The sequence below is a fragment of the Thermochaetoides thermophila genome (assembly GCF_000221225.1).
Source record: "Thermochaetoides thermophila DSM 1495 unplaced genomic scaffold scf7180000011816, whole genome shotgun sequence".
In the NCBI taxonomy this organism is placed as follows: Eukaryota; Fungi; Ascomycota; class Sordariomycetes; order Sordariales; family Chaetomiaceae; genus Thermochaetoides; species Thermochaetoides thermophila.
The window spans coordinates 2856448-2882068 of record NW_006383032.1 but is presented as its reverse complement, the minus strand read 5'-3'; the positions used below and the strand labels follow the sequence as shown (position 1 = coordinate 2882068).

General features: G+C 52.2%; 7 protein-coding genes across 7 annotated transcripts; 1 reads left to right on the top strand and 6 right to left on the bottom strand.

Annotated features, from left to right (window-relative positions):
- Positions 1-831: 831 nt before the first annotated feature.
- CTHT_0028760 (uncharacterized protein) lies at positions 832-3025 on the bottom strand (the record flags this gene model as incomplete). The annotated part of the gene is made up of 9 exons (XM_006693269.1): positions 832-905; positions 990-1075; positions 1156-1185; positions 1265-1427; positions 1616-1745; positions 1805-1887; positions 1951-1993; positions 2064-2311; positions 2380-3025. 9 exons carry the CDS (start codon positions 3023-3025, stop codon positions 832-834), a joined length of 1503 nt encoding a protein of 500 aa, XP_006693332.1.
- A 1655-nt stretch (positions 3026-4680) lies between these two features.
- CTHT_0028750 (DNA polymerase-like protein) lies at positions 4681-8130 on the bottom strand (the record flags this gene model as incomplete). The annotated part of the gene is made up of 3 exons (XM_006693268.1): positions 4681-5422; positions 5482-7295; positions 7360-8130. 3 exons carry the CDS (start codon positions 8128-8130, stop codon positions 4681-4683), a joined length of 3327 nt encoding a protein of 1108 aa, XP_006693331.1.
- A 746-nt stretch (positions 8131-8876) lies between these two features.
- CTHT_0028740 (uncharacterized protein) lies at positions 8877-9824 on the top strand (the record flags this gene model as incomplete). Its single annotated transcript, XM_006693267.1, has 1 exon — positions 8877-9824. The coding sequence occupies one exon, from the start codon at positions 8877-8879 to the stop codon at positions 9822-9824; it is 948 nt and encodes a 315-aa protein (XP_006693330.1).
- Positions 9825-9970: 146 nt separating this feature from the next.
- CTHT_0028730 (uncharacterized protein) lies at positions 9971-11073 on the bottom strand (the record flags this gene model as incomplete). The annotated part of the gene is made up of 2 exons (XM_006693266.1): positions 9971-10613; positions 10727-11073. 2 exons carry the CDS (start codon positions 11071-11073, stop codon positions 9971-9973), a joined length of 990 nt encoding a protein of 329 aa, XP_006693329.1.
- A 1570-nt stretch (positions 11074-12643) lies between these two features.
- CTHT_0028720 (uncharacterized protein) lies at positions 12644-15774 on the bottom strand (the record flags this gene model as incomplete). The annotated part of the gene is made up of 5 exons (XM_006693265.1): positions 12644-13525; positions 13591-13853; positions 13908-15416; positions 15494-15575; positions 15631-15774. The coding sequence occupies 5 exons, from the start codon at positions 15772-15774 to the stop codon at positions 12644-12646; spliced, it is 2880 nt and encodes a 959-aa protein (XP_006693328.1).
- A 1437-nt stretch (positions 15775-17211) lies between these two features.
- CTHT_0028710 (putative ubiquitin carrier protein) lies at positions 17212-18778 on the bottom strand (the record flags this gene model as incomplete). The annotated part of the gene is made up of 3 exons (XM_006693264.1): positions 17212-17859; positions 17931-18250; positions 18709-18778. The coding sequence occupies 3 exons, from the start codon at positions 18776-18778 to the stop codon at positions 17212-17214; spliced, it is 1038 nt and encodes a 345-aa protein (XP_006693327.1).
- Positions 18779-19631: 853 nt separating this feature from the next.
- On the bottom strand, positions 19632-24835 carry CTHT_0028700 (uncharacterized protein; the record flags this gene model as incomplete). The annotated part of the gene is made up of 6 exons (XM_006693263.1): positions 19632-20396; positions 20463-20890; positions 20950-21949; positions 22003-22338; positions 22397-24529; positions 24581-24835. The coding sequence occupies 6 exons, from the start codon at positions 24833-24835 to the stop codon at positions 19632-19634; spliced, it is 4917 nt and encodes a 1638-aa protein (XP_006693326.1).
- Positions 24836-25621: the final 786 nt, after the last annotated feature.

Here is a 25621-nt window from a genome sequence, read left to right as displayed (position 1 = left end):
CTTTTCTCGGTCTCCTTCGATTTGCCCTCTAGATCACCCTATGCAGCTGACACCGGCCTCTTAACTACAGAGGTGACTTAGAAGCAGCTTGTGCTCGGAAGATAGGCAGCGTGGGTGAACATGGGGGCTCAACGGCCCGCCGCGCAAGGCAAGAAACGTGGGCAGGCCCAACGGACCGGGTCGAGTGGCATCTTAGAGGCATATCCCGTGACATCAACAGGCACATAACAGAAACAAGAGAATATCAATGCGGATGTGCATCCTTCCCGTATGCTTTCTTCGTGGGGGGACGACAGGGGGGGGGGAAGCGCCAGAGAATCTGGGGTACATAAGTGCGGTTTTGCGGCTAGTCGAAAATGCCTCTGCAGCATGCTAATACCACTTGGACGAAGGGCAGAGGCATACACATGCCGGTGTTTTGTTGAAGCCCGGACGCGGGGTTGTTTTATCAAGTCCTAAGTGTATGTTCTGCTGTACGAGGGGACAATCTTGCTAATCATGTGCATTTCTCCAATTATCGACTGAGCTTTGTCGTCCTCCTCTCTTGCACGACCAACCAACCTCGTGACACAGGGCCACAATGGCATTGGCTAAAAGGGGGTAACGGGCAGCTCTTGATTCGCAGCCGTAACCTTCCGCAAAGCCGCGTTTGAATCAATTGGTTTCCCACGCAGGTCGGTCTCGCAAACCACAGCAAATGGGCGCTCAGTGGTCGATGCTGTTGTGTCCTCGTCAGCAAATGGCTGCAATGAACCTCCATGAGTCACAACTGCCAGCCAACAGAAAACATTGCTGAACAGTTGGACAGCTCTGCAATGGGAGTGGTGCGGCTTACTCTTCCCAAATGCGACCTTGTACCGACTTCAACTCCTCTTCAGTCATCCGGTGACCAGTCGTAAAGTAGCCTATGGGGAGGAGCAAGTAATGTCAGAGCAAGGTCGGAGTCCGACAAGCAAAAACAAGAGTGTCGTCAGTGGCTCGTTACATACCGGCATTGATTTTGGCATCAATCTCGACTCTTGAGTCGGCCGGGATCATGTGTTCAGGCAACTCAACCCGTTCGTAAATGGGAATGCTGCCGCAGAAAACCGACCATCAGTTTGACCCTCATATTTCGCAGAGTTCAAGTACTGATTTTTCTGGTTTGATACTCACCCTTGCCCAACAATGGCGTCGTGTTTCATGCTGAAGAACGCAAAAATCGATTAGTATCCTGTAAAAAGAGGCGAGATGAACGGTATTGGTATCCATCAGTGTAACTCACTTGCTCATACTGAGCATCCTGTCAATTTTTGTGATGCCCAGCCAATGTAGGATATCGGGCATCAAGGCCTGGAACCGCATATCCTTGACGCCGGCAATGTTCTCGGTTCTCTTGAAGTAGTCCGAGGCACGATCCTGGCCGCGTTTGCGGGCGTTGTACACAACTGCAGAATCTCAGTCAGACAAACCAGTGGGCCCTCAGAGAGGCAGGGACGGTGGCTTTATCTGTGAGTAGCACCTGAGGACTTCTACTTACGATACTACATCAAAGTCAATCTGTGATCGATAGCACACAAAAGGCGAATTGTGGGGAGTGAAACACATACCTTGGTCACTTCACCAAGAGCTCTACCCTCCTTCCGGAAGTAGATGACGACGCCGCTGCCGCCATTTTGTGCCTCCTTCACAGCCTCCTCGATACCGAAGATGAGATACGGTCGGCAGGTACAAATATCAGAGCAGAAGACGTCGCTGCCATTGCACTGAGGAACCCCAAGCGTCAATATTGCGGATCAATCTCACTCAAGATATGACAACATACCTCGTCATGAATGCGCAGTGCAAGCCTCTTCGAAGGATCGGAAACCCTAGCCGGGTCACCGAAGATGTACACCGTCAAGCCACCTCGTGCCAGTCAGATCTCAACTCCCGGAAGAGTTTTTCGTGGAAACTGAGGTTAACACTTACCAATAGGAGGCAGGAAAACCTTCATATCAGGGCGAGTGATCAACTAAAACGTTCGGTCAGTCTCACAAGTCCTGTCTTCGTCGATTAATTCTTCAAGTCCTGGTTGTACTGACCTCAGGATACATGCCGCCCGTGTACTCAAAAAGGGACCTCCGCAGCGTTCCTTCATCGATACCGAACCGCTCAGCAACTCCCGGCAGATACCAGACAGGCTCGACCGCGATCTTGGTGACATTGAGCTCGCCCTCGTTGTTGAGGCAGACTTTGCCGTCAGGAACCAAACGCCCGCTCTTGACGCTGTCCTCAAGTTCAGGCAGCTTCATGTGAGCCTTGGTGATGGCAATGGTCGGACGTAGGTCCACTGGAACACAACTTGTCAGAACGTTGCCAACACAAAACACAGAAACCACACATTGGGGTCAAACGGACCTCCTTCCTTCTCAATCTTATCTTTGAAAATCCAGGGGACTAAATGGCCCCAGGGGTCCATGGCTACGATCTTTTTTGGATCGCCCCATTGAGGAAAAGGACCGATATTTACAGCAGGTTCGGTGTTCGTGAAATCTGGCCTGTGATCGGCCTTGAGCTCCCTGCTGGCGAGGGCTAGAGCATAATAGATGGAATAAGAGCCAGCATGGGCACCAATAGCATTTCGCCTGCCGATCGTGGAAGGCGACCTGAGAACGGTGACAGGGCCACGCTCATGAGGGTCGGCAGCACCCCAGTTCAGCGGAATAGGGTTGATACCGATCTGCTTAGGATAAGTGGTAAGGACAACACGAGTTGAGAAGCCTGACTTGACCGATGATGGCGGCGGTGACTGGGTACCGGCCTCCGCGGGCATCACTGTTGACGAGGACGGCGTGAAGCCACCGGCAAGAGGGGTAGCGGCACGCTTCTCAACATCTGCGTTGGCCCTGGTGCCGTTTGGCTGCTGTTGCCGGTGGTTTTCTTCTTGGGCCTTCTCTAGCTTCTCAACACGCTGTGAAATAGCAGAAACAGCAGACAACACCTGGGCCGTCTGCTCGGAAATAGCCTTCAGGGCCTGCTTCACGTCGTCCAGATTTGATGACATTATTGCTGGCGCTGACTAGCAGTGTGGATGTGCTTGCTTGCTCTATGTCACTGACACAATGTAGCTGGAGGTCTGTATAGAAGTGGGGTGGTGGGATGGCACGATGGGAAGATGTCTATCAGACGGGAAGCACGTAGGGTTAAGTTGAAATGAGTATGATGGAATGGAAGATTCGAAACCCCAACCAGCGGTGTGTAGGCGCGTAGGCACGGAGAATGGGAATATATGACGTGGGCAGCTTGGGAAGCTTTGTAAGTGAAGGACAGCAGCAAGCAGGAGTAGCGACGTAATCACAAGGGGGAGCGGTGAGGGGCACTGGCGCTGAGCTGTTCTTGATTGTGGTTGTTGTCCAACGAATCAAAGCCAAAGGCTCTTTAATGTCGAAGGGTAGATCGGAGAGCCCGGGAAGTGATGGGCGTTTGGTGTTATAAAGATCAGAAAAGAGATCCCATCCCATCCTGAGGAAGAGAGAAGAGGACAGAGAGAAAGAGAAAGACGCAGAAACCATGGCCTTCTTCCTGGTCCTCAAGGGCCCCCCGGGTGGCCTGGATCCATGCGTTGGATGTCCGGAATGCGCCAACATCCGGTGCATGTTCCAGCCTTTCAGGTTCCGTCCCGCTGTCCCATCCCAAGAGCCCTAAGAAGCCCAAGTGAGACCCCGTGATAAGCCGTCGCTGCCATCCCAGACTCGTTTACGTTGTCGGGGGGAGCTGGGGGCGATTATTGGGCCCGTCTAGGTCAGCTACCTCTCGCCATCAGAAAGCCAGCATGCGTGCAGCCACCTCCATAACACCCAGGTCCATATTAGTTAAGCAACACCTACCGTGTGGAACGGACCGCCGGCGGGCAGCCAGAAACCCTGATGGAAAGTATCAGCAAGGTCAGCAGCCCTCTCAGCGACAGGTCAACGCCTTCCCAGGCAGGTGTGCTGGGTGTGCAGGTGATCTCTAGGCCAGGGTTGTGGCGTTCCAAGCTTTCCATTCCAAGCGCCTAAAACCCAACCCCCCTGCAGGGCCCGCCCCTCTGCTTCTCCACCGCCGACGCCAACAGCGGGGTACCGCAATCGGATCGGCTGCCGCACTGTGGATCTCGGATTCCCGCTTGCGCTGTCCTGCAGTGTGTGTGCCGGTGTGCGTGTGGTGAGTGTGCTGGTCCTCTAAGAGCTGCTCAAGACGTCGGTTTTCTGCGGCTGCTGACGCCCAGGCGTCAAAATCACCAAGAGACGGTGAAGAAGCGACGATCCGATTCTCTTAGGTTGTCTGCAGATTTAGCGACATGAAAGAAGACCGTTTGGTCTAAAACCATTGAAATAACACCTACCAAGAATCAGTACCGATATCAACGAGTCAACCATAAAATTACTTGCGGTCAGCAACTTGGCTGTCGTTGCCACTTAGGGGGCCTTCGTACATGGTTCGAACTTTCAGTGAGCATTGTCGGATTTCAGATCTATGAAATATAGCCCATTGTTTCTCACAAATCCTACAAAAATCTACTCTGTCTGATAGCAGATACATTACCAAGTCCCATCCGGAGTGAGCATATTAGACGCTTTATCACCGTATTCCCGTTCCCTGTTGTATATGATAAGACAATGGCCACATACTTTCTCAGAAGTGCCCTCTTCCACAACCCACCAAGTCAGGTTACTACTTTCACCAGATAGCAGCCTGATCGTAGTCAAACCTCGCCAACTCCCTATTGGCATCCTCCAGGTCCTTCTTGGCCTTCATGCGCATGTAGAAGATAGGACAGTCCTTGCTGCTACAGATAACCTCGCAGTGCATGCTGCCCTGGCAGCGCTGGCACTGCGTCCACAGCCGGCCGAACCGTACCTCAAGCTCTGAGACCTTGTCGAGCGTCCTCTTGTACAGCTCAGCCACGCGTGGCGCATCGTCCTTGCACACTGCACCGTTGCTCTCCTCCTTGCCCGTCAGCGGCTTCTTGCATGCCATGCATGTCTGCGTCTTCTTGGCAAATTTCATCAATCCACCAACAGTCGGTGCTGCCACAGAGATCGAGCGGGTGTGGTCGCCTGTAAGCAGGGACCTGGCCTTGGCCTCACCGAGGATGGGCTCGAAGATTCGTCCCAGCGGCTTGGCCAGCTGGTTATCGAGATAGTACTTAGTGTCAATGGGCACATTGTGCTCAAGCACATAGATTGGATCCTCAGAGCGCTCGAAGTTTTTGGAGCCCGTCGCGCCCTTGACCATGACGTAGGCCACGCGGTCACCAAGACTAGGCGCTGATCCAGGATCGCGCTTCTTCATGCGCTGCGCGAGCTCGACATGAGCCTGCTTTGCTGCGTAGTCTTCCTTGGTGAGAGCCTTGGTGATGACAAGCTTCGACATATCAATCTTGTTTTGGAGAAGGTCTGCAATCGTGCTCTTGACGTATCTGTAAATGATGGTCAGCATTCTTTTAAACCCAAGAACTCACAGAAAAGGGATACATACTCTTGAGCGCCTGGTACATCCTGGTCAATAAGAATCATACGCAGGACCTTGTCAATGACAGTTTGGACCAGGAGGCAGTTATCACGGCGGACCGTCTCGATACCCTTGGTGTCCACCTTGTCAAACTTTTCTGGCCTCGTCCAGTATAAGCCGGCATAGCGCTTTTTGTTGATAAGAAGATACGGGAAGTAGACCTTCTCGAATTCAAGCTTGATGGGCTTGATAAACTTGCTCGAGACATACTCCGAGGCATCTTGCCCGAGCTTCATGGCTTCCTTCAGGTCTCTGGTACCAAACTTAACCATGACGGAATCGGTATCACCGTAGATAACTTGGGCATCGTGGGAGTAGCCGTTGGCAATGCAATATCTCTTCTCCACCTCTTCCTTCGTTTTCATAATCATCTGACGACCAAAGGCGGTTGTGCTACTGGCGATTTCCAAGCAAGGGAGTTTGCCGTTGGTTGCACCCGTCAAGCCATACACCGAATTGGCGCTGATCTTCAAGGCCAGCTGCCGACCATTCAACACAGCCTTCTTGAAAGGATCTGTCTCTGCAGCCAGTTCTTTCTTCGCTTGTTTTCTGGCAGCTAGAAGTTCTTCAAGAATCTGGGCCAAAAGACCCTTGCGCTGCTTGGTAGTGACGAACATATCACCGTTGGGGGTAACAATGTAGTCCTCGTCCTTCTTCAAGTTCCACTTCTCAACATCTTTCTTCTTAATGAGTGTGGTGTAGCAGAGGTTGTGTGCCATGATAATACTGGGGTACAGAGAGGCAAAATCGAGGGTCGCAATAGGCACATCATAATAACCCCTGACGGGCTCGATAACAGTAGCACCCTCATACTGCTCCTCAGATGACTCTGACCTCAGATTGGGAATGACGAGCTTTTGTTCAAGGGCTTTGCGGAAGAGCTGGCTCAGGAACTTGACTTGCTGACCTCTGGCCAGGAGGAAGTTGAAGGGAACGCCGGTGACTCTTGCCATTTCAGTGTAATTTTCGAGACAAGAAAGCTTGTCCATAAGTCTCTGAGGGAGATAGGCATCTTTGAGACAGTAAAGGGCCAATCTGCGTCTTGACTCAGGAGTGCCTTCAAAAAGTTCCGTAATCATGGAGTGGTGGACATCTTCCTTCTGCTCCCCCAAGAAATGTTGGCAAACTGAGTTAAGGGTGTAACTCCGCAGGTGGTGATCACGTTGGATCAGCTGCAACAGATCGAGCTGGAGGCGTCCACTGATATTAGTTGCTTTGGTGTCGCGGTTGCCCATCTGTTTGCTTGAGAAGTTGGTGTCCCTGGCCACTGACTTAACGCCCTTGAGACGAGACCACTCTCTAAATTTCGGAACGTTGAGGTGCTCTGCTCGATCCAGAAGGTAGGGAAAGTCAAAGTTGGCAATGTTGTAACCAGTGATGACATCTGGGTCGACCCGGACAAGGAAGTTTTGCCATGCTGCGAGCATTTGCTCTTCCTTGTCGAACGAGAGGATCTGGGTGGCAACAATGGGACTTGTAGTGTCAAGGCAGAAGACGTTGCGCACAAAAGGCTTGTTCTCTCCATATGTAGTAACGATGTTCGCAATTTGGATCACGGCATCATGCTGTGGTTCAGGGAAGATGCCTTTACGACCAGCGCACTCGATATCGAAGGAAAGGATTCTTAACGGGGCCATCTTGGACCATTCGCCAACAGGCTTGTGAGCAATCATGTCGCGGTAGCTCATCTGGGCCTCGATCTGGCAATTTGACTGTTTTTCGTTGCCGGTCATGACAGTGTACTTGCCCGCAGGAGCCTCAACCCAGGCCATACCAGCAAGCTAGAAGCACAGTTAGCTGGTTGTCGAAGCAGTCGAGGGGCAGGGGAACGGAAAGCAAACTTACCGAAGTATCAACCATGAACCGAAGCAAATACTGGATATTGTCGTAAGTCATAATTGTTCCGTCAGAGCTTTTCCACATGCCCTTCCAGTTGGCCTCCCCCCTTTCGATCATTGTGCGGACCTTGTTGATGAACTTGGGGTCTGTCACAGTGATCTTAAGATAGGGGTTTTGGACATTCCCCTGAAAGCCATATATATTCTCGCGCATGGTCAATGTGACTGAGTGTATAACAGGTTGGGTCATGCCCATCTGTTTCTCAAGGTAGGCCTGGAACAGGGGGCAGTCGTCATGGGTGAACGACACTGGGGCCTGAACATAAAGATAGTGCTTAAAGTCCCTGACATGCAGAAGAACCGAATTCCCCTTGTCGGTCACACCAAATAGCTTGACAGTGGCCTGGCCGCCAGCGAGAGAGCCCTCCTCTGCCTCAATGGCCTGGAAGGTAAGGCTGTGCTTTTCAGGGTCCCAGTCCTTTGGAACGGGGGGACGGTCCCAGACTTGATCCTTCTCAGCATTGCTCTCCTTGAGGCCATTGATATCTTGGCTCATTCGCTCCAGCACCTCGGTCTCGAAGGTGCTCTTATGTTGGCTGGAAGCGAGTTTGCCCTTGATATTGGTCTGGGAGCTCGAGAAACGGGCAGTAGGTGAGGAGGATGGGATCTCATCGAGACGACGCTTCTTTGTTGTTGACGGAGGGTTTGAGGCAATGTTCTGGCGGGTGCTAGGGGCCTCACCAAAGACACGCTTCTGGGGAAGAGTCGCGGCGGGCATTCTGTCAAATTCTCAATGTCTTCACCTGATGTTTGCGGGTGAATGCAATGGACTCGGACTGCAGGTCAGTTGACCAAAAGTTAGATAGAGAAGATGGCCCTTCTTGATCAACTAGGGCATGGCGCAAAGGCAGAATATCGTATTTGTGCCTTTGAAAGAGCAATGTTGCTGATAGGAAGTCAGGTGCTGAGGGAAGGTTTGGGGGAGAAGTGGAACTTAGGAAAGTTGGACCCTTGTGATGGGATGAAAGCGCGATTGCCTGGACGCGCTCTTGGTGGTTATTACGTGACGGTCCCACCTCCGTGACGCGACCGTTAATTGATGGCTGCGCGGGGTACGTACCTTACCTGCTCGCGTTTTGCTGGCTGCTGGCACGCGACCTGGTCCACTCAAAACAGTGGCCTGCCAGACTGCTTTGCAAGCCATGATCAAGCGACCCCATCCTCTCTAATATCCTTCAGCGATAAATGTTGTGGTTTCTTCACTTCAGAATTGATCTGATGTCTAATCCATGTTCCACAGCTTTTCTTCTAAGCTCTTATGGATACTCGCTCAAGATCACCTTAGCTTTCTGAGACCCGAACCCTGGTTGCTGGGCTACCCCGCCAACCCTCTTGGCGAGTGTTGACAAACCTTCCAAGCCTGAACCTAACTTCGCCGACTTTCCTCCATCTCGACCTACAATTGCCAAGTTCATAACCCCTACGAATCAATATCTACATCGATCTCACCTCCTTCATTCGACAATGGTCGAGCGACAACTGCCATCATCGCGTGCCTTCGCCTCAGCTCTTCCCCGAACGCGCAGCGCGACGTCGGTCGCTTCAGCACCCTATGGCGTGCGTCGCAACCCGTTCCAGACTCAGCTGTCGCGCAGTCGAGCCATTTCGGCCAGTGCTAGAATGCGCTACGACTACGATGACGATGATAACGACGAGGAACAGGATGGATTTGATGATGAAGACGAGAGTCTAGACATTGACAGCGACGAAGACGACGAGTCATACGAACAGCAGCGCTACTGCTTTCACAATCGCCATCGCTTCCTCCACGGCTTCCGGTCGCATGCGGAGTTCGGCAAAGCACACAGCATCGAAAGGGCGTTCCCGCCTCACCACCAACACGACCTGGAAGTCAAACGCCCGTCTTCCGAGACCGACGACATTGTAGTACGCGATGAGCACGGCGAAATTGAGCTTGAAGACCCTCCTACCCCACCACCGCCGGAGATGGACGAGGCGTCGCGAGCCGCACTGGAGGCACGACATGAGAACGAATTAGAGCGACAGCGACTGGCTGAGGCAGTAAAACAGCACCAGTTGGACCAAAATAGCATGCTGGCGCAGGCTGAAGAAGGCAAGGATTACTACTCATTCCCTGACCCTTTTATGTCACACTCCTCCAACGGTAGCGACAGTGAGAGCACCGCTATTCTTATGTATGGCAAACGCCTCTATGCCGTCGCAAGTGGACGCAAGCGGTCTCACTCAGAAATATCATCTGCTCAGCCTTCTTTTCCTTCCCCTTTCTCGTCTTCTGCTTCTTCCGGTTGTGAGCCTCAAACTAAGACCAAGCCATATGCATCGACTACAGAGCTCCTCGAGGCGGTTAAGGCAAGCTTACGGCAAAAAGTTGCCGCGCTAGCAGAAGACAACTGGATGTTTGAGCGAGAGGAGTTACCACACCATCAATGACAAGCGAGCCTATAATCAAAAGCTTGCTGCTTGCTCCTTCCACGTAATATTCATGGAATACTAATCGAGTCAACGATTTCCATCGGATCGACCTCCCTGGCCATCAATCCTCTGACCATCCTCTCGAGGATACCCAGTCTCGGGTATTAATCCAACCCCTCAGCAGCCGGAGTGTCTATGCGACGCAGAGCAGCCTTACTGGGTGCTCCTCCACCACCGCCGAACAGACTACCCATCATGTCCAGCAAGGGGTTACTTTGTCTTGGGCGCTGGATGCCGAAGTACATCTCGGCGATCAGCTCGAGTGCGGTATCCCAGATGCCGTTAAGCTCGTTCAGATTAGCCTCATACTTGCTCTTGAGCTGGCGGAAGAGGTCAGGCGAGCCCTTTTGTACGGAAAGAAGGAGCATGCTGATAAAGTTAAGAAGTGGTAAGCTGGGGAAGATACGGAGCTCTGCGCTCTGGGACCCGATATTCTGGACCGTCAGGCCTTTGTTGTCCTCAACAAGGGCACTGGTGAAGATGCGATAGGCGGTATTGGCGGCGCGCACGTTTGCGACGAGGAGATACGGCAGCACGGCGCGGGCGCAGTAAAGCGGGGCTGTATGCGACTCGTCCTGCTTGTACCACTCGTACTCCATGCGGGCGAGCACCTCGGGCGATTCTTTAGTGCCCAGCACCAGGTGTTTCTCAGCGGCCTCGAACTCGCCTTCCTCGACGTAGAGCGTTCCGACAACGTGATGCAACTCGGGGTCACCGGCGGGGTAGTCGCCAAACTTCTTGGACCAACTGCGCGCAATCCGTCAGCCTAGAATCCACATCACCACAAGCATACTCGTCTCCGAATCCTTCCTAGGTAGCGATAGTGACGAATCATAAATAATAAATAAATAGAAACTTACTCAATCATCTCCTTCACAAACCGCTTCCTCACCGGTTCCCCAGGCTGAAACAACCGTAGACAACCCAGTAATTTGCCCCTCGACGCGCCATCGACCCTCTGGCCGGCTTGGCGGAACGTGTCGACCAGCAGCACCGCCAGGTCGCCGCCGCTGCCTCCTTGGCCGGAGCGCAGCAGCGTCTGCGAGACGCTGGCCAGGATGTCAACGGCCGCGGCCCAGTTGCCCTGCTTCGAGTACCGCGCGGCCACTAGCCGCGTCTCCTGTGCCGCCTCATACTGCTCCTCCGGCTGGCCCTCGGCAATGCGCCGCTGCAGGCGGGCTATGATGCGCTCTATTTTGTTGGACATTTGTGTAGTTGTGTGCTGGCACGGGTACTGTATGATAGTGGGATTTGCTAGACGCGGATGTGGGGTGAGAGGGATGAGGGGCTGGGATAATTACTGGGCTGAACCAGCGCTTCAGCTCGAGCTACTGTCCTCCTGTTTATGGAGAGAGAGGAACGGAGAAATTGAAGTACAAGACTATAATTAGGTAGGCACTTTGCTGCGATATTGTTGCTGTCTTGGCTCGGATCGGGGGGAAGCTTCGGGTTCTTCAGCCAGTTCGACAGAGCGATTCCTGATGGAGGGATATCGAATGATGCTGCCTTCGGTCCTCAAGAGCTCCTTGTTGGCTGAGGTTAGCTCGGCTGGATGGAGCTTGCAGGCGGCGAAGAGCAAAAGCTTATCGGTCTGGTTCCTGGAGCTTTGCTGCTCACGAAGTCAGGCTGGAGTGTCGATTGGTGATGCGGTGGTGGTTAACGGAAGGTTCCACAACAAGCTCACAGAGGCGGCCGGGTCTTGCTTGCCCGCAGCCCACCTGCTTGGTCCCTTGTGGTGGGGCACTGGCTTGGCGGGGTAATTTGTAAGCTGAAAATCACGTGATAAGGTCACAGAACGGAGGGAAGCACCAGGGCGTTGTTGACAAAAGATGGGAAGCCACAAACAATGCCTGAAGTGCATTGAATTGGATCCTATACTTCTCAGTCAGTCCTTCGGCTGTAGACAAAGTCTATGTCATTGTCGGACACAGTCAATCATCAGTATCCCTGTTAGTGTTGGTAGATTTGCTCTTTTCCATTGTGTCAACAAAGCGAGTAAGACAGCAAATCTGTGCTGCCATTCCCCAAGATAGAATGAGATCACACAATCATTGTTCAAGTCATGTTAGGTACCCGTTCTTGGGCCATTTGCATAAAAAATCTATATGGTAGGTACCTACCTAGGCTACCTACCTTACTGGTAGGAACCTAGATTGTGATGCCACGTTCAATCAGTCACTTGCCAGCTCCATACCATATCAAACCAGGCCTTGGCCCTGCCTTGGCCTGATCAGTGAAGCTCCGAGTCCAAGTTCTGAAACCTACAAGAACCACGCATAGTCTACACCAACCCATCATCTATACAAAATGAAGGTAATGGGCTTCATTCTTAGGTATATCCTATCTGGGTTGGGCCTTGAGACACCTCGAAGTGTCACCCAATGAGTGATGCTCTCTAGTGCAATGTGTGTCATAGGTTTCATGCTTCTGCCACGATGCCTTTATGGTCCCCTTTTGGTTATCAAAAGGACTCCCCATTGATCACAAGCCACTGAATAACTTATCACAAGTGAAAAGCTGACAATTGCTCTGCAAGTAATGATCACAGCATGAACTACTGCGGACTATCGATTACTGTGCCTATGTTCATGTCCAACCACAGCTTGCTTGCTATCCTCCTGAGGTTCCCTAGAGGGCAACTGGTACCGCCGATTCCATGCGTCGCTGACCCATTGGGTCAGGAAAGCAGTTGCCCAGGCAATGGCCAAGAATGCAATACATATTTTGTACCAACTTCCGCCGATGGGGTTCCGGGCGACTGGTTTGTTTCTCGCCTACTAAGAATCAAACCTGACCTGCTCCGGGGCTACAGGCGGAGTCTGGTTATGTTCGGCCTTTTGTTCATCAGTCGTATTGTCGGTATCACAAGGATCAGTACGGCCATTGACAGCATCACTTTCCTTTGTTACCCCATCCACGCTTCTATCAACTGCTGTTTTCCTGGGGCTGCTCTCATCCAGTGCTGTCGATACTTTGGGCGGGCTGCTAGCCAAAGACACCTGCGCAAGGCCATCCAAACCTGGGTCAAGCGCTGGTGGGTGTGGCGGCGGCGGCGGAGGGGGGAACGGTGGCGGCGGGGCAGAATGTCCAGGGGGAGGAGGGAATGACGCATATCCCATGCCCTGCATCTCGACATCGCCACCGCTGATGCTATCATACGGCGGAGGAGGAGGAAGGTTGGAACAATCTCCTGACAGGGAGTGAGGAAGAGCATGTGGACTCAAAGGATCTTGGACGAGGGTTGTAGACTCGTCGTCTTCAAGGTCAATGAGGTTGATCGAAGAAGATCGGGGCTGGTAGGCGGCGAAATCACCGGTACTGAAGACCGAGCCGCGATTGAACACTGGGGCATCGTGCATCTCATTGTCCGAATCCCCCATCGATGCACGATTAGAAGCCATCGAGTCCATACTATTGGACCTCTGCAGGCGTTTCGACTGCGAATTGAGCGCCGGCATGGCACTCCGCTTCTTATCCATAGAATGGCTCGACTGCGCAAGTTCCTGCTTAAAGAGATGATTGTCAAAGCGAACAAAAGTTTTAAGGGCATCTGGCAAAGGAAGGGGCTCTTGCTCCAGGGCTTTTTCTGTGGCGTAGATGAGCATGGGTGCAGGCTTGCTCCCACAGCCTTCCCGTTTGACAACTTCCCACGAGACTTGCTGCAGCGAATAGTCAGCATTTATATCTGATATGTAATTACGTTCCTCCCAGAACCATTTCTTACATTGTGCTCAACACCTTCTTCAGCATTGTAAGACACCTTCCACCAACGGTCCATAGTGAATGCGGCAGCCTCGTCGTCAAGCAAGTCATCTGGCTGAAGAGGCTCCCGAATCCTGATAAACACTGTATTCGGGTCGCTGATTACTCCGCGAAGACTGTACTTGTGAGTAGGGTTCCAGTTGTGGTCAGGTTCCGGTTCGGTCATGGACGACTGCATGCGACGCAGCAAAGCCTGAAGCTTTTGTTTCTGGGGGACGACGCGTTCTGGGCATGATATTAGTGACAATCTCTGGATGCATTGGTGTCGAGTTGACCTACCGTTCAGAGAACTCTCAATATTGGCCAGCTCTACCTCAAATTCAGTAATCTTGCTCTTGTAGTATGCCACCACCTTGGCTTCTTCTTCGGTGAATTGGGGCTCTCCTGAATGGTCTGGGAGGTAGTACTCCTCTTTTCTAGTGGAGGACCCCTCCTCATGCTGCCTCCAAAACGCTTTGTTCTTGATCTTCGTTATCCTCTCCTGACAGCGGCGAACAGCGGCTTTAAGGATCGCCCTACGATCGTAGGCCCTGTTCGTCTTAGGATTGATCCACCGCACCAGCGACTCCTCCTCTTGGAAGTACGCATCGAGCAGTTTGAGCACCGTCATCATGTCCAACTGCAGTCTTTGGAACTGGGTGCCGTTGTACTTCAAATACCGGTCGAGATAAAAGGTGTCGGGAATCTCCAGTTGTGAGGGGAAAGACTCATCACCTGTGAAGCGTAGTGTCAAGACTTCTGATGGGTTCAGGATCCAGGCCATTCGACCTGTGGATGGGTCGTCCATGTGGTACCGCAAGTTCACCATAAAAATATAGTCGAACACTTCATATAAGGACCTGGGGGCCACCGGGTTGATGGGTGAGCCCAATTGAAGGTCCAAGATGCCGAAGAATTCATTCGTCTGGGGAACCAGATTATCGAAGCTAACAACCTCTGCTGATGCAACTAGCACTTCCAGATCCTTGCCAGTGCCTTGGGCGTTGTGAGCGACCATGACACTCTTGATGAAGTCCTTTTCGACATCGCCCGTCTCATCCACATCAGGATGCTTCGCCTTCGCCAGCATGTCGGCTGTCCCATAACTTCTGTCAGTAGAATCCATGAATGCCAAAATCCTTAAAAGCTCGTCTACCCAATTAGGGGATGGCTCTGCGCCCCAACCATTCGAGTCGGGGGCCATGCCGGGTGGAAAGATGGTCTCGCCTTTCCACCAATCACTCTTGTTCCCCAAACCATACCCAGGAGGGCCGCCACAGCGGAGTAGAAGGTTTCGGGCAGCAGGTATTTGGTTGTAAACCATGAGCATGGCACCGAGACGGTGCTTGTTCCAACCTTCATCTCGGCAACGGAGCAGGACAGGTGCCCCAGGTTTTCTGACACGCAATGCGGGATCCGGATCGGGCCCGTAGGTCTTTACCCGCACCATGGCCCATTCATCCGGATCGTAGTCTGGACGGTTTGCAGGACCAAAGTAGACGGGATTGTCATTGTTGGATGTGATGCCAGACTGCTGGGAATGAGGGGCTGGAGGGGGAGGGAATGCCATCATATGCGGAGTGGGCATGCCCGAGGTCTGTAAGGACTCGTTGATAGCCCTTTGTAAGTGGTCCTCTTCCTCCTGTCGACTGGTTGGGGCATCTGTGGTATAGTCGCCGGCTGTAAGGTCGACAACACGGCTCATGGGCGACCTGTTATTCGCCCGCGATGGGGGGCGTGAAGGGGCATAATAACCGCCTGGTTCGGTCCCGTATATCACATCATTATCTGGCGGATGTATGACAAAAGCTGCAAAAGAAGCCCGAGACAAGGTCAGAACCAGGACACACAACAAGCAGATCAACTTTGACAAGAGGAACACCTACAAGGACCTCCGGAGCCTGCTGGTCGATCGCCCTCGCGATTAGAGGCAAAGGCGCTTTCATCCCAGGCATACTTGCGCCTGAACTGCAGGAGGGAGTCAGCGCGCACAAGAGGAGAAATCAGGAAGGGTCTTGCTGACCTTGTCGGAGTCGTCAAACCACTCGATGATGACAGTTTCAACATTACCGTGGTTGGCTCTCAGCGCATTTGCAATCAAGCTTTTATCAATGTGCCCGATCACCTCCACAACCATGTCGATAGAGGCCTGGTCGACGGCGGCCATGTTGGCACGTCCTCTGCCGGCGCTCGCAGCACACCCGGTGTCACGACCGCTCTATTTAAGCGAGGCTATCGAGGCTTTGAGGCAGAGCTTGGGAAACTTGACCGACCGGTTCAAAGGTCCGGATGTAAACGCTAGACAAGTGGACAGGTCGCCCTGAATTAGCAGCGCCAGAATTAGGGAGCGCAACAAGCGTGAGTATAAGATGTTTGGGGTAACAGCAAATGTAGCTGCGCTCAGGTCGGCAAGTCCAGGTCGATGGTTGAGGTGGGGGATGGGAACGGGGCATCAAAGTAACAGAGCCCCAGTGTGTCGGTACTCTGCGGTCTCCGTACCCTGGTGTATCGCAGGAGACTGAAGTCTTGGCTTTTACAAGGTCCTTCTGGTCGAAGTGTTTGAAGTAAACACCGTTGGGAACTAGAAAGTTAAAGATGATAGTAAAGGCTGGTAGTGATACAGGCAGTCAGGCTTCCTGAAATAACATTCCCCAGAAAGTGCTTGATCTCGGCGGGCGTTTGTTCCGAGTTTGTGGCTCTAAGCTCCAAATATTTTTCCATTCTTTTGTTGCCAGGAGCCAACTGACAGCATCTCTGGGGAGGTACCTGCAGGTACTGTTTGGACCCCCTGGCTGCCACGGGAAGGCAGAGTCTTGGCACTGCATATCAGCCTTGGGCAACATGTGCACGGACCACATGGCAGCTACCCCGCGGCATGCATGTACCATTGTACAAACCCCGCCATAGCAGAAGCATTTTCATCCAAAATTGTAATCAATTCGAGCCTCGTAGGCCCAGTAGCATGGTATATAGACTCACTCTGGTGATTGTGATATATGTGTATTTTATGGTGCTGCTCTGAACAAATATGTAGCAATCAAGATAACATCTATGACTTTAATCGTTGAGCGTGTGATCTACCCAGACGTTATGTGTGTGGAGGAAAATGACCTTCCACACTTCAACGCTGAAAGCCACCTTAAGCTTTTCACGCAGGAGCAGAGTGTTAAAAGTGGAATTCAAGTCTGGTTAACGGCGAATTTCTCATGATTCAGTAACCTATGAAGTGGTATGACCTGCTACCTAACCGGATTCCCATGCCAACCACCCCACCTACCAGATACGCCACCTCCTGAAACCAGATCTGTCCGTCTACTGTAGGCTTTATCAGATCCCCTAGTGCGGCGTGAGCCCATGCAAGTACAGCCAAATCAAATGCCCCATATTTTTCAGATATTGCAGACCATAGAACGCCCGCACTCCACAGTGTGAACTCTCCCAGCGCTATGCATTAGAGGGAGAACAAAAGTAAAAGCAAATAACCGAAAACAAACAAGGAAAACAAGTGAGCAAGAGAGGGAAGAGCAGGTAGGAACCAGAGTCTAACTGAGTGTGTCGGGGTGCAGATGCTGTAGTGAGGGCAAAGAGTGCAACCTGGCATATCTCAGTTAGAGCCTTCCTGATAATCAGATTCAATGCCCTCCCCATCCTCATCGGACCCGTCAGCCTGTCCGTCACCGCCGTCGCCGTCATAGTCTTCCATGTCCTGGTCCTCGTCACTATCGCTGCCACCGAAGTCGAAGTCCTCATCGCTCTCAGCCCAGAAATCGTCGTCTGTTTCAGGCTTCGGAGGAGGGGCGGAATCGAAAGTTTTGGGAACCTCAAAGCCCTCTGGGATATCCTTCTGGGAGCGTTCGACAATCTCGCGTGCCCTCTGATTGTATTCATCGCGACGGTCGCGGTAGATGACACCGGCATCAACATTTGCGGGAGAGTTAATTTCGGGGTCATCAAGCAGGAGGAGGACAGAACGCAGTACGCTCTCAGCACCCTGCAGCGGCGACCAGCGCTCGCTTGCCTCTTCGCCAGACATGATGTCCTCTCCGGGCTTGTGCAGAATCGAGATACAAAGCTGGCCGTCCGGGTAGACGTTGGGGTGGAAGATAGGGATCAGGAAACGGAACTTTGGCGGTTGGTACGGGTAGTCCTCGGGGAAAGTCATCTCGGCCCGGAAGTAACCGCCATTAAACACACTGTCCGAGTTGATGACCATCAGCGCGAAGCGCCACTTGAAGATGTTACTCGTATCCTCCTGTCAAGGAAAAGCCGTCAGCATCTCAGCATCCATGGCTATTCCTTTTCAGCTTGCGCGGAAAAATATACCTCTTCAAAGTTGATCCACTTTTCTTTTCGCAAAGCCTTCATCTCACTCATCAGACGCTGCGCCGCGCCCGACGCGCCTGCCCCACGGCCTGCCATTGTCGTAGTAGTAGTAGTAGTAGTAGTAGTAGTAGTAGGAGGAGGAGGAGGAGGAGGAGGAGGAGGAGGAGGAGGAGGAGGAGGAGGAGGAGGAGGAGGAGGAGGAGGAGGAGGAGGAGGAGTGGTGGTGATGGTGGTGGTGGTATCTGGAGTCGGCTGTCGGTCTTGGGCTTTGGTGTTCCGACTTTGCAGAACGTTGAGGCGGGTCGCCGGCTGCTTGCTGCCTTGTCACACGAGATCGATGTTGACTCTGATTCGGAAGGTTAAAGAGGCTCGTACAGAACCTAAAAAGAGGGAAATCCAGAAGAAAAAGCGAGTTGCTTTACGTCGAACGTTGGTTCGGGGCGTTCGACAGGTGGAGAAGTGGCCTGCAAGAGTGATGCGGAGGAGAGCCGATTGTGAGTTTGTCAGGTATTAGCGAGCGGCGTGGGCTAATGACTACTCAACGGCGGCCAAAGCGGTCAGCAGGCGCTAGTTATCTTATGAGAATTAGCAGAGAAAACAATGGCACAGAAGGGAAGGCAGCTACAAAAAGAGGGAAAGAAAAGAATAAAATTGAACATCGGCGCCGAAACCGCCCTATTATACGCCGGGGTATGGAACATGGAAGGAATGGGCTGCCGTGCTTTGCTTGTGACCAAACCTCAGGCAATGACGGTGAAGCGCCCATCAGTCACCTCACCCTGGTCATGCAGCCACTGCTGTCGCTTCCTTGCGCTGGCGAGCCTGAAGCCAAAACATCCGCTGGCCATGTGGGAGTGGGTCCGAAAGTCGGACCGGCACGCGATTGGCTGCACGCCGGCACACAGTCAAAGGGGAGACAGGTTCACCCCTAACCCTGAGATGTTGTACCTGCCAGCGGCCTGGGCATCAAGTCTCCAGAATTTGTCCTTTCCTTGCTCATAAAGTGATATCCTGAATAATCACTCTGGACGGAATCCCATAGCGTTCCTATCCTCAAGGCCTTGATTCATCTCATCGTGGTTGGATCATAATACCTAGACTTGATCCAGATCACCATGACAGTATCTTTTTTTTGTAACGAATGGCAAGCACGAAGCGGCCTCGCCGAAAGCTCGAACACACAGTTTTCACAAGAGTGGCAAATCCAACGAAAAGCGAAATCCTCTTCTGACCCTGTTGTTCTCTCTTGTCATAGTCAAATCTTGTGTTATGTATTTGTTTGTCAGCCGAAGACTTCTCACATATGCATCTGGAACTCAAGTTCTCGAATATTACAAAGTAGGAAGGTTTCCGATGCAAGCACAAGTATTAGTTTTCAACAACAGTATTACCGATATCTAAAATCCATCGGCATCTTCGGGTATCAACAATCCTCAGTCATGCCTATTTTTTCAAGGGAAATTCCCATTCATCATCCTGCTCAAGCCAAAGCCAAACCAACATGAGCCTAGCCTCACGATACATTAGTACGAATAAACAACACCGCAAACAGGACAACAATTAGTCCGTAAATGTTCCAGAAGGAACTCAAACATGGCATCCCCTTTACACAGAGGAGAGTCTCCTTCCACCCTTTGAGCCACGCCTGTAGCGATGGAGCTCTGGCGACTTCGGCGGCTTGTCACCTCCCTCTTGGGCCTCCTAACCACCCAGATCGTAGTAGATGCACTTGCCCGTCCGGAAGTTGTAAACAAACGCATGGCCGGGTCCTTTCTTCTCTTCAAATTCCCATCTCCATTTGGTCAACATGTCGTGGATATCACGAACATAGTTTTTCTCTGCGGTCCCAACGCTCTGCTCGACCTTACGCCAGCTCTCAGAGTCTGATAAAGAAGTGTTCTTGATCATATCGACAACCGTGTCTGATGTCTCGATGGCAGCAATAGGACCCTCGAGGAAACCCTGTACCAACCGGGCAGCGCTAGCTTGGGCCTGCTCCACGACTGCACGCCGGTTGAACTTCTTTGATTTGGTCTGAGCAACCAGCACATGCACATCCTGCTGCTGTTCATACCCGCCAGCACCTCCGCCGCCCAGGCCGGCACTGGCACCTGGCATCACACCGGATAGCTCGGACTGTGGGATCAGACCGGCGCGGATCTTGAGTCCCGAGCGGGATTCACGCTCCCGGATTTCGGCTTTCAGCCATGCAAGGAGATCTTTGGCCTGGATATCAGCATCTGGAACGTCCTTGCGATGCATAGTCTTGATCTTCAGCTGGCTCTCCTGTTTGATGATTACAATCCAGCTGTACGATTCGTCACGGTAAGTCGTAAGCAGGTCTTCGGGAGATCGGGCATCTCGGGCAAGCTCAGCGCTGATACCGTGAGCCCAAAGCATCTGAAGAAGCTCAATGCCCGAAGACCGAAGAATTGAAGGGTCAAAGCTAGCAACGAGAACGTCACACTATGTGCAGAGTTAGTATGCAACCCGTATTGATATCATGAAAACAGGTAGCATGGGGAGACAAACCCGTTTGGCACTGAAGATGCCCTGGGCTTCCTCCTCTGCCGCTTTCTTGAGAAATGCTTTTCCAGTTGTCTTGGGGACTGGTTTGGCCAGCTGCTTCTCCCAGTTGAGACTAAAGCCAACCGCATGACGTTCCTCGAACCGGCTGCCAATCCGGGGTCGATGTGCTTTGATCAACCCATCGTATCTGCCACCGGCTGCGAAAACATCCATGACCTTCCTGTCATAGAGACAGGAAAAAAGAATTCCACCACGGAAAAAGGCCTCGTTGATGCTGCTCAGGGGTGCGATGTATATCTTGGTGTTGACCTTGAACTTCTTGCTGTATTCGTACACCTCCTTCAAGTGGGCCAACGTGGAGGAGACCTTGTCGTAGTACTCTGTCCCCTCGAACAGGTTCCTAATCTTTGTGAAGGCTTTAGTAGGGGTGTCTGTCAAAGGCGTCAGCAAACTAACGGAATGATGTGAACGGCTAGCGATGAAGACTTACCTCTCCAATCAAACCTCTGAAGTTCATCAACACTGGTAGCTGAGATACCGACGAGGGGAGACCTCAGTTCGCTCCGGACCTTCTGCCAGGTGAAATTGCGGATATTCAACTTGCTGAGGACTTCAGCAGCTGCCTGCCTTGCACCGTGCTCAACATTGCAGAAGTCAAAGATTAGCTGCAGCAAATCTGAATGGCCCAACTGAAAGCACATTGGAGTAGAGCTTGTTGTAGGGAATGCCGCAATAATCTCGTCCAAGACCTTAATTACCTCGGCCTCCTTCATGGCAAGGTCCATAGCATCAGTAGTCACAATATCGAAGTCCACTTCGCCATAGACATCCGGCTGGCCTCCATCTTGGCGATCGCGGAAGATGTTACCAAACGAATAAGCACGCTGAGGCACGGGGCCGCTAGCAATTCTGGCGAGAGACCGTGCATGGCCCATGACCAAATCGAACGGAAGCTGTAACACCGTTCCATTACGGTCGAGGAGATGGACAGCGTTTGGTCCATAATGAGATGACTTAGGATAGAGCGTCGCAGTTGGCGCCTCAACAGCACCATGGCGCCTGAAAATGGTGATCAGAGTATCCTTGACAATGAACCGACGCATGAGATCATCTGGAGTTGGGAGCGTAGACCCCATGTCCCAGGCATAGTCTTTAGCTGGTTCAACTTGGCGAGCGAAAAGGCTACCGAGCACCTTCTCAAAATATGGAGAATTGGGATCAGTCATGCTGGCGACAGCACGCCGGACTGCTTCGCTCTCCATCTGGACGGGCATCTTTCCGCTCCTGAGTAGCTCAGCGCTGGAAGGACGCTCCTTGGGGTTGTGGTTCAGGAGAGACAACAAAATCTCGGTTTGGTTCTTGTCGCCCGGCTTAAAATCGGACGGGAGAACAGGAGGGTTCCGACGGAGTTGCTCGAGTGTAACAGCTCGGTGCATGCCGACCATAGGGGGATACGACATCTCGAAGAAGATGACACCCAAGGAATACATCTGGCAGAAGTTAGACACCAAAGCTCAGCATAATCGAAAGAGAGATCACTCACATCGACCTTGGCAGTGTACGAACCGCTTCCTCCAGTCCTCACTTCAGGGGCAACATATACCGCGGTACCAACGCTCCGTGTCATGTCACCCGAGTCCACGTTAGCCACCGGCTTATCGATCACCAGCTGACTGCTAGTCGCCAGACCGAAGTCGCCAATCTTCACGTTCTCTACGCCGTCGACATCGGCAGTTATGAAAATATTTTCTGGCTTCAGATCTCGGTGGACGATGTTCAAGCTATGAATATGGGCCAAGCCTTCAAGGATTTGGCGGAACAGACGCCAGATCTCCTGGGTCTCTTTATACAGGTTTCTCGCAATCAAGTCCCGAAGAGTCTGGAACGTCAGTGTCAAAAAAATTGATGGCAACAAGAAACAAGAGAGTGAAACTTACCCGCTTCTCGCAATACTCCATGGAAATGTACATGATGGTCTTGAAAGGACGTGTGTTTTGCCTGCGGAGGCGGGGCACAACCAGTTGATTCTTCCTAACACTGCTCAGACTTGAGTTGTCTTCATCAGATGACTCATCGTCATCATCATCATCGTCGTCTTCCTCAGAACTCTCGTCCTCGTCCGTGTCGTCTTCAATAGCTGACTCATCGTCAAACAACTCAAGGTCGGGGTGTCCACTGGAAGACATGAAGTCCAAACCCCTGCTCTTGCTCTCGCCAAATTCGATATTGATGTTCCGAGATACCGTAGAGGTTGATAACTCCGCAGTGGTTTCCCCTTCGTCAGTCAAAGAATCGAAATCCTCGCCGTCAGAGAGGTCAGGGACATCTTCAAGCCACACATTGAAATACCGAACCACAGATGGGTGGTTCATTTGAGAAAGCAGCCTGACTTCCTTGATCATCTCCGAGAGTGTTTCTTTCGAGCGCTGCGTAATCTTTTTGATGGCATACAGGCGGCCATCAATCATCTTACGAGCCCTGACGACCTCACCGAAGCCACCTTTACCGAGCCTTGCCTCTTCGACGTAATCTTGCAAGTACCTCGAAGTGACGGCGCTGCTGCGGTTGATGGATTCGCGGCGACGATGCCTCTTAGGCAATGACGACGGAAGAGATATCACAGAGCCACTGGAAACGGCAGACTCGTCTTCCTCCAACACCGGCGCGTTGGTCGCCAGAAACTCACTCGAACAGAGCTCAAAAGCCCGTGGCCGCTTCTTAGGATCGGACTTGAAGAACTTGGAAACTAACTCTTCCAAAGACCTTGAGAGGGACAGCGAGTCCATCAAGGCAGAGGGAGAGGAGTACTTTGTCAGAACATCTAAGCCGAAAAGCATCTGTAAGAAGACGATCCCAAAGTCCCAAACATCCGCCTTTTGCGTGTATTGAGGCTTTGACACGCCGGCAATTTCGGGCGGGAGCCAGTAAGCGGACCTGGCCGCCCGCAGGCTGGTAAGAATGGCAACTTTAGTAGAAATATTCCGTAACTCGCGCTGATAGCCGGCATCGGCAAGGCGAGGAACAATGTCTCCAGCTGGCTCACGGCAGATCAGAATATTTCCGGGGTGGATATCTTGGTGAACGATGCCATGGTTGTGCAAAAAAGCGAGGGCATCAAGAAGATCTGTTGTCCAGATCCTGACTTTGTTGACGTCAAGATGGCCCGCCAAGTCCAACAGTTCTTCTAATGGCCCCTTATCACAAAGAGGTGTGAGAAGACTGATGGTCCAGACAGATGGAAAGGACGAATCCGTTTCGCTGATGGAACGGTCGATCCTAAAGTCCATAAGTTCCAGCAGATTACGGTGACGCAATTTCTTCAGCTCCTCCAACTGAACCTCGAGTGCTTGGAGTTGCTTCTTGAATTGCGCAGAGTCCTTGCTGTGGCATTTCAGATCGACCTGCTTAAGTATGAGGGCTGGACGTACTGTCCTCGCACTCAAAACAGGCTTCACCTTGTAGACAGTCGTGACAGGGCCCTCACGGTAGACTGATTTCCCGATAACTGTCCGGAAGTATAAGGGATTGCCGAACTCATCGGTGAGCTTACACGGCTGATCCAGAACGAGAGCGATGTCAGTCTCGGCCGGGTCTTCGGCAACGCGATCTGGAGACATGTGCTGACTTCTGTTCTTCTTCCTTGATTCCTTGGCCTTAGTTCGCTGACGCTTGAGCTCTTCTTGGACCATATCGCCGAGCATTCTCTCCTCCTCTTGGGTTTCCATCAATTTCCTACGCTCTTCTTGCTCCTTCTCAGCTTGCGCTTGTTTTGCCAGTGCAGCTTCGTGGGCAGCTCGCTCTTCTTCCAGGGATGGAAGCTCCAAGCCCTGGGCCTTTTTCATGGCAGCTTCATCGAGAATTTCACGGATGCCTTCGACTAGCCCATCAATCATCACCTCTTCCAAGCTCGCCATGGCCTTTGGCTGCGTCTCAAGAAACTTCTGGATCTTGAACCTAGTTGACTCACGGAGGTGGCCGTCATTCTTGACAGTCAGGAGAGGGGGTGACTTGGGATACGTAGCAACTAGGACAACACCAAGAGTAACTGAGAAGTCGCCATCTATGTGAGACTTGATTTTGATATCAAAAGATGGTTCCGACTTCTGAGAAAATGATTAGACATTGCAACTGAGAAGGATGGTTGCGATGTACATGGATGTGGGTTTCCAACTTGCCTGCCATGCTGTGTGCGCAGCAGTGTGCTCAACAAAGTCTTCGCCGTAGATGGCCCGTAAAGCAATCAACTCGTTGTCCTGAAGCTCCTTGTAGCGGGTTGCCGGATTAGTTGCGGGCGTCGGTGTTCCCGGGGTTTTAGGCTCTGGATTGGCGGTGTTTGCTAGTTTGTTTTTATGTTTTTTCTGTTTCTTCCCGGCCATCTTGTGCGATGAAGAGAAACTGTTGCTGTGATTCAACAGCAAACGAACCAGCCGATCCTGAGATGAATGAGTGAACGAGCTGCACTACGCGAACCGAAGCAAGAAGGTTAGAAGAGGTCAAGAAAAAAAGTCGGTGATGAAAGAAAGTCGATCAGGAATGAGAATAAATCACGACCATGCTATTGAGTAAATGGCTGTGGAAGTGTATCGAGGTTGCACCCATGGGAGGCTGGATCGCTAATGAGTGGCCACGCAGATTTCAGGATTCAGAGCGAGAGTGAAACAGTAGAGGGTGGTGGTCGAGTTTTTGTGCTGTGTGTGGCCCAGGGACTCGAGTGCAGTTGGCAGGGCTGGCTATTGGGATGGTTATGGTTATCGGAGGAGTTTTTGTTGATATGTTGATCTGAAGTTCCAAGCAATCGGGTTGGTCATCAGGAGCATTCTCATCAATCAATCCATTGACTTAGTGATGGGAATCTCGAAGCTTGTCCGCTACGTTCCACTGCGCCAGGCCCAAGATCGCGGTTATTGCACCACGAGTGCCCCACTGCGGGCGGTTAGGCGGGGCTGCATGCACCCTTGTGGGCACTCTGGTTGCTGGGACCGGACCCACTCGACCGCTGGTTGATGACCAGTCGCTGTTGCTGGGGCGCTTCCCAACGGTCCCCGCCAGCGGGTCCCCTACTCTGCTGCTGTGGTGAGCCCGTGGTCAAAAACCCTGCGCTGCGTGACACGATCCAATCAACGAGTGTCTTGTTCTGGCAATTAAGTAAACAGCGGCCCTCG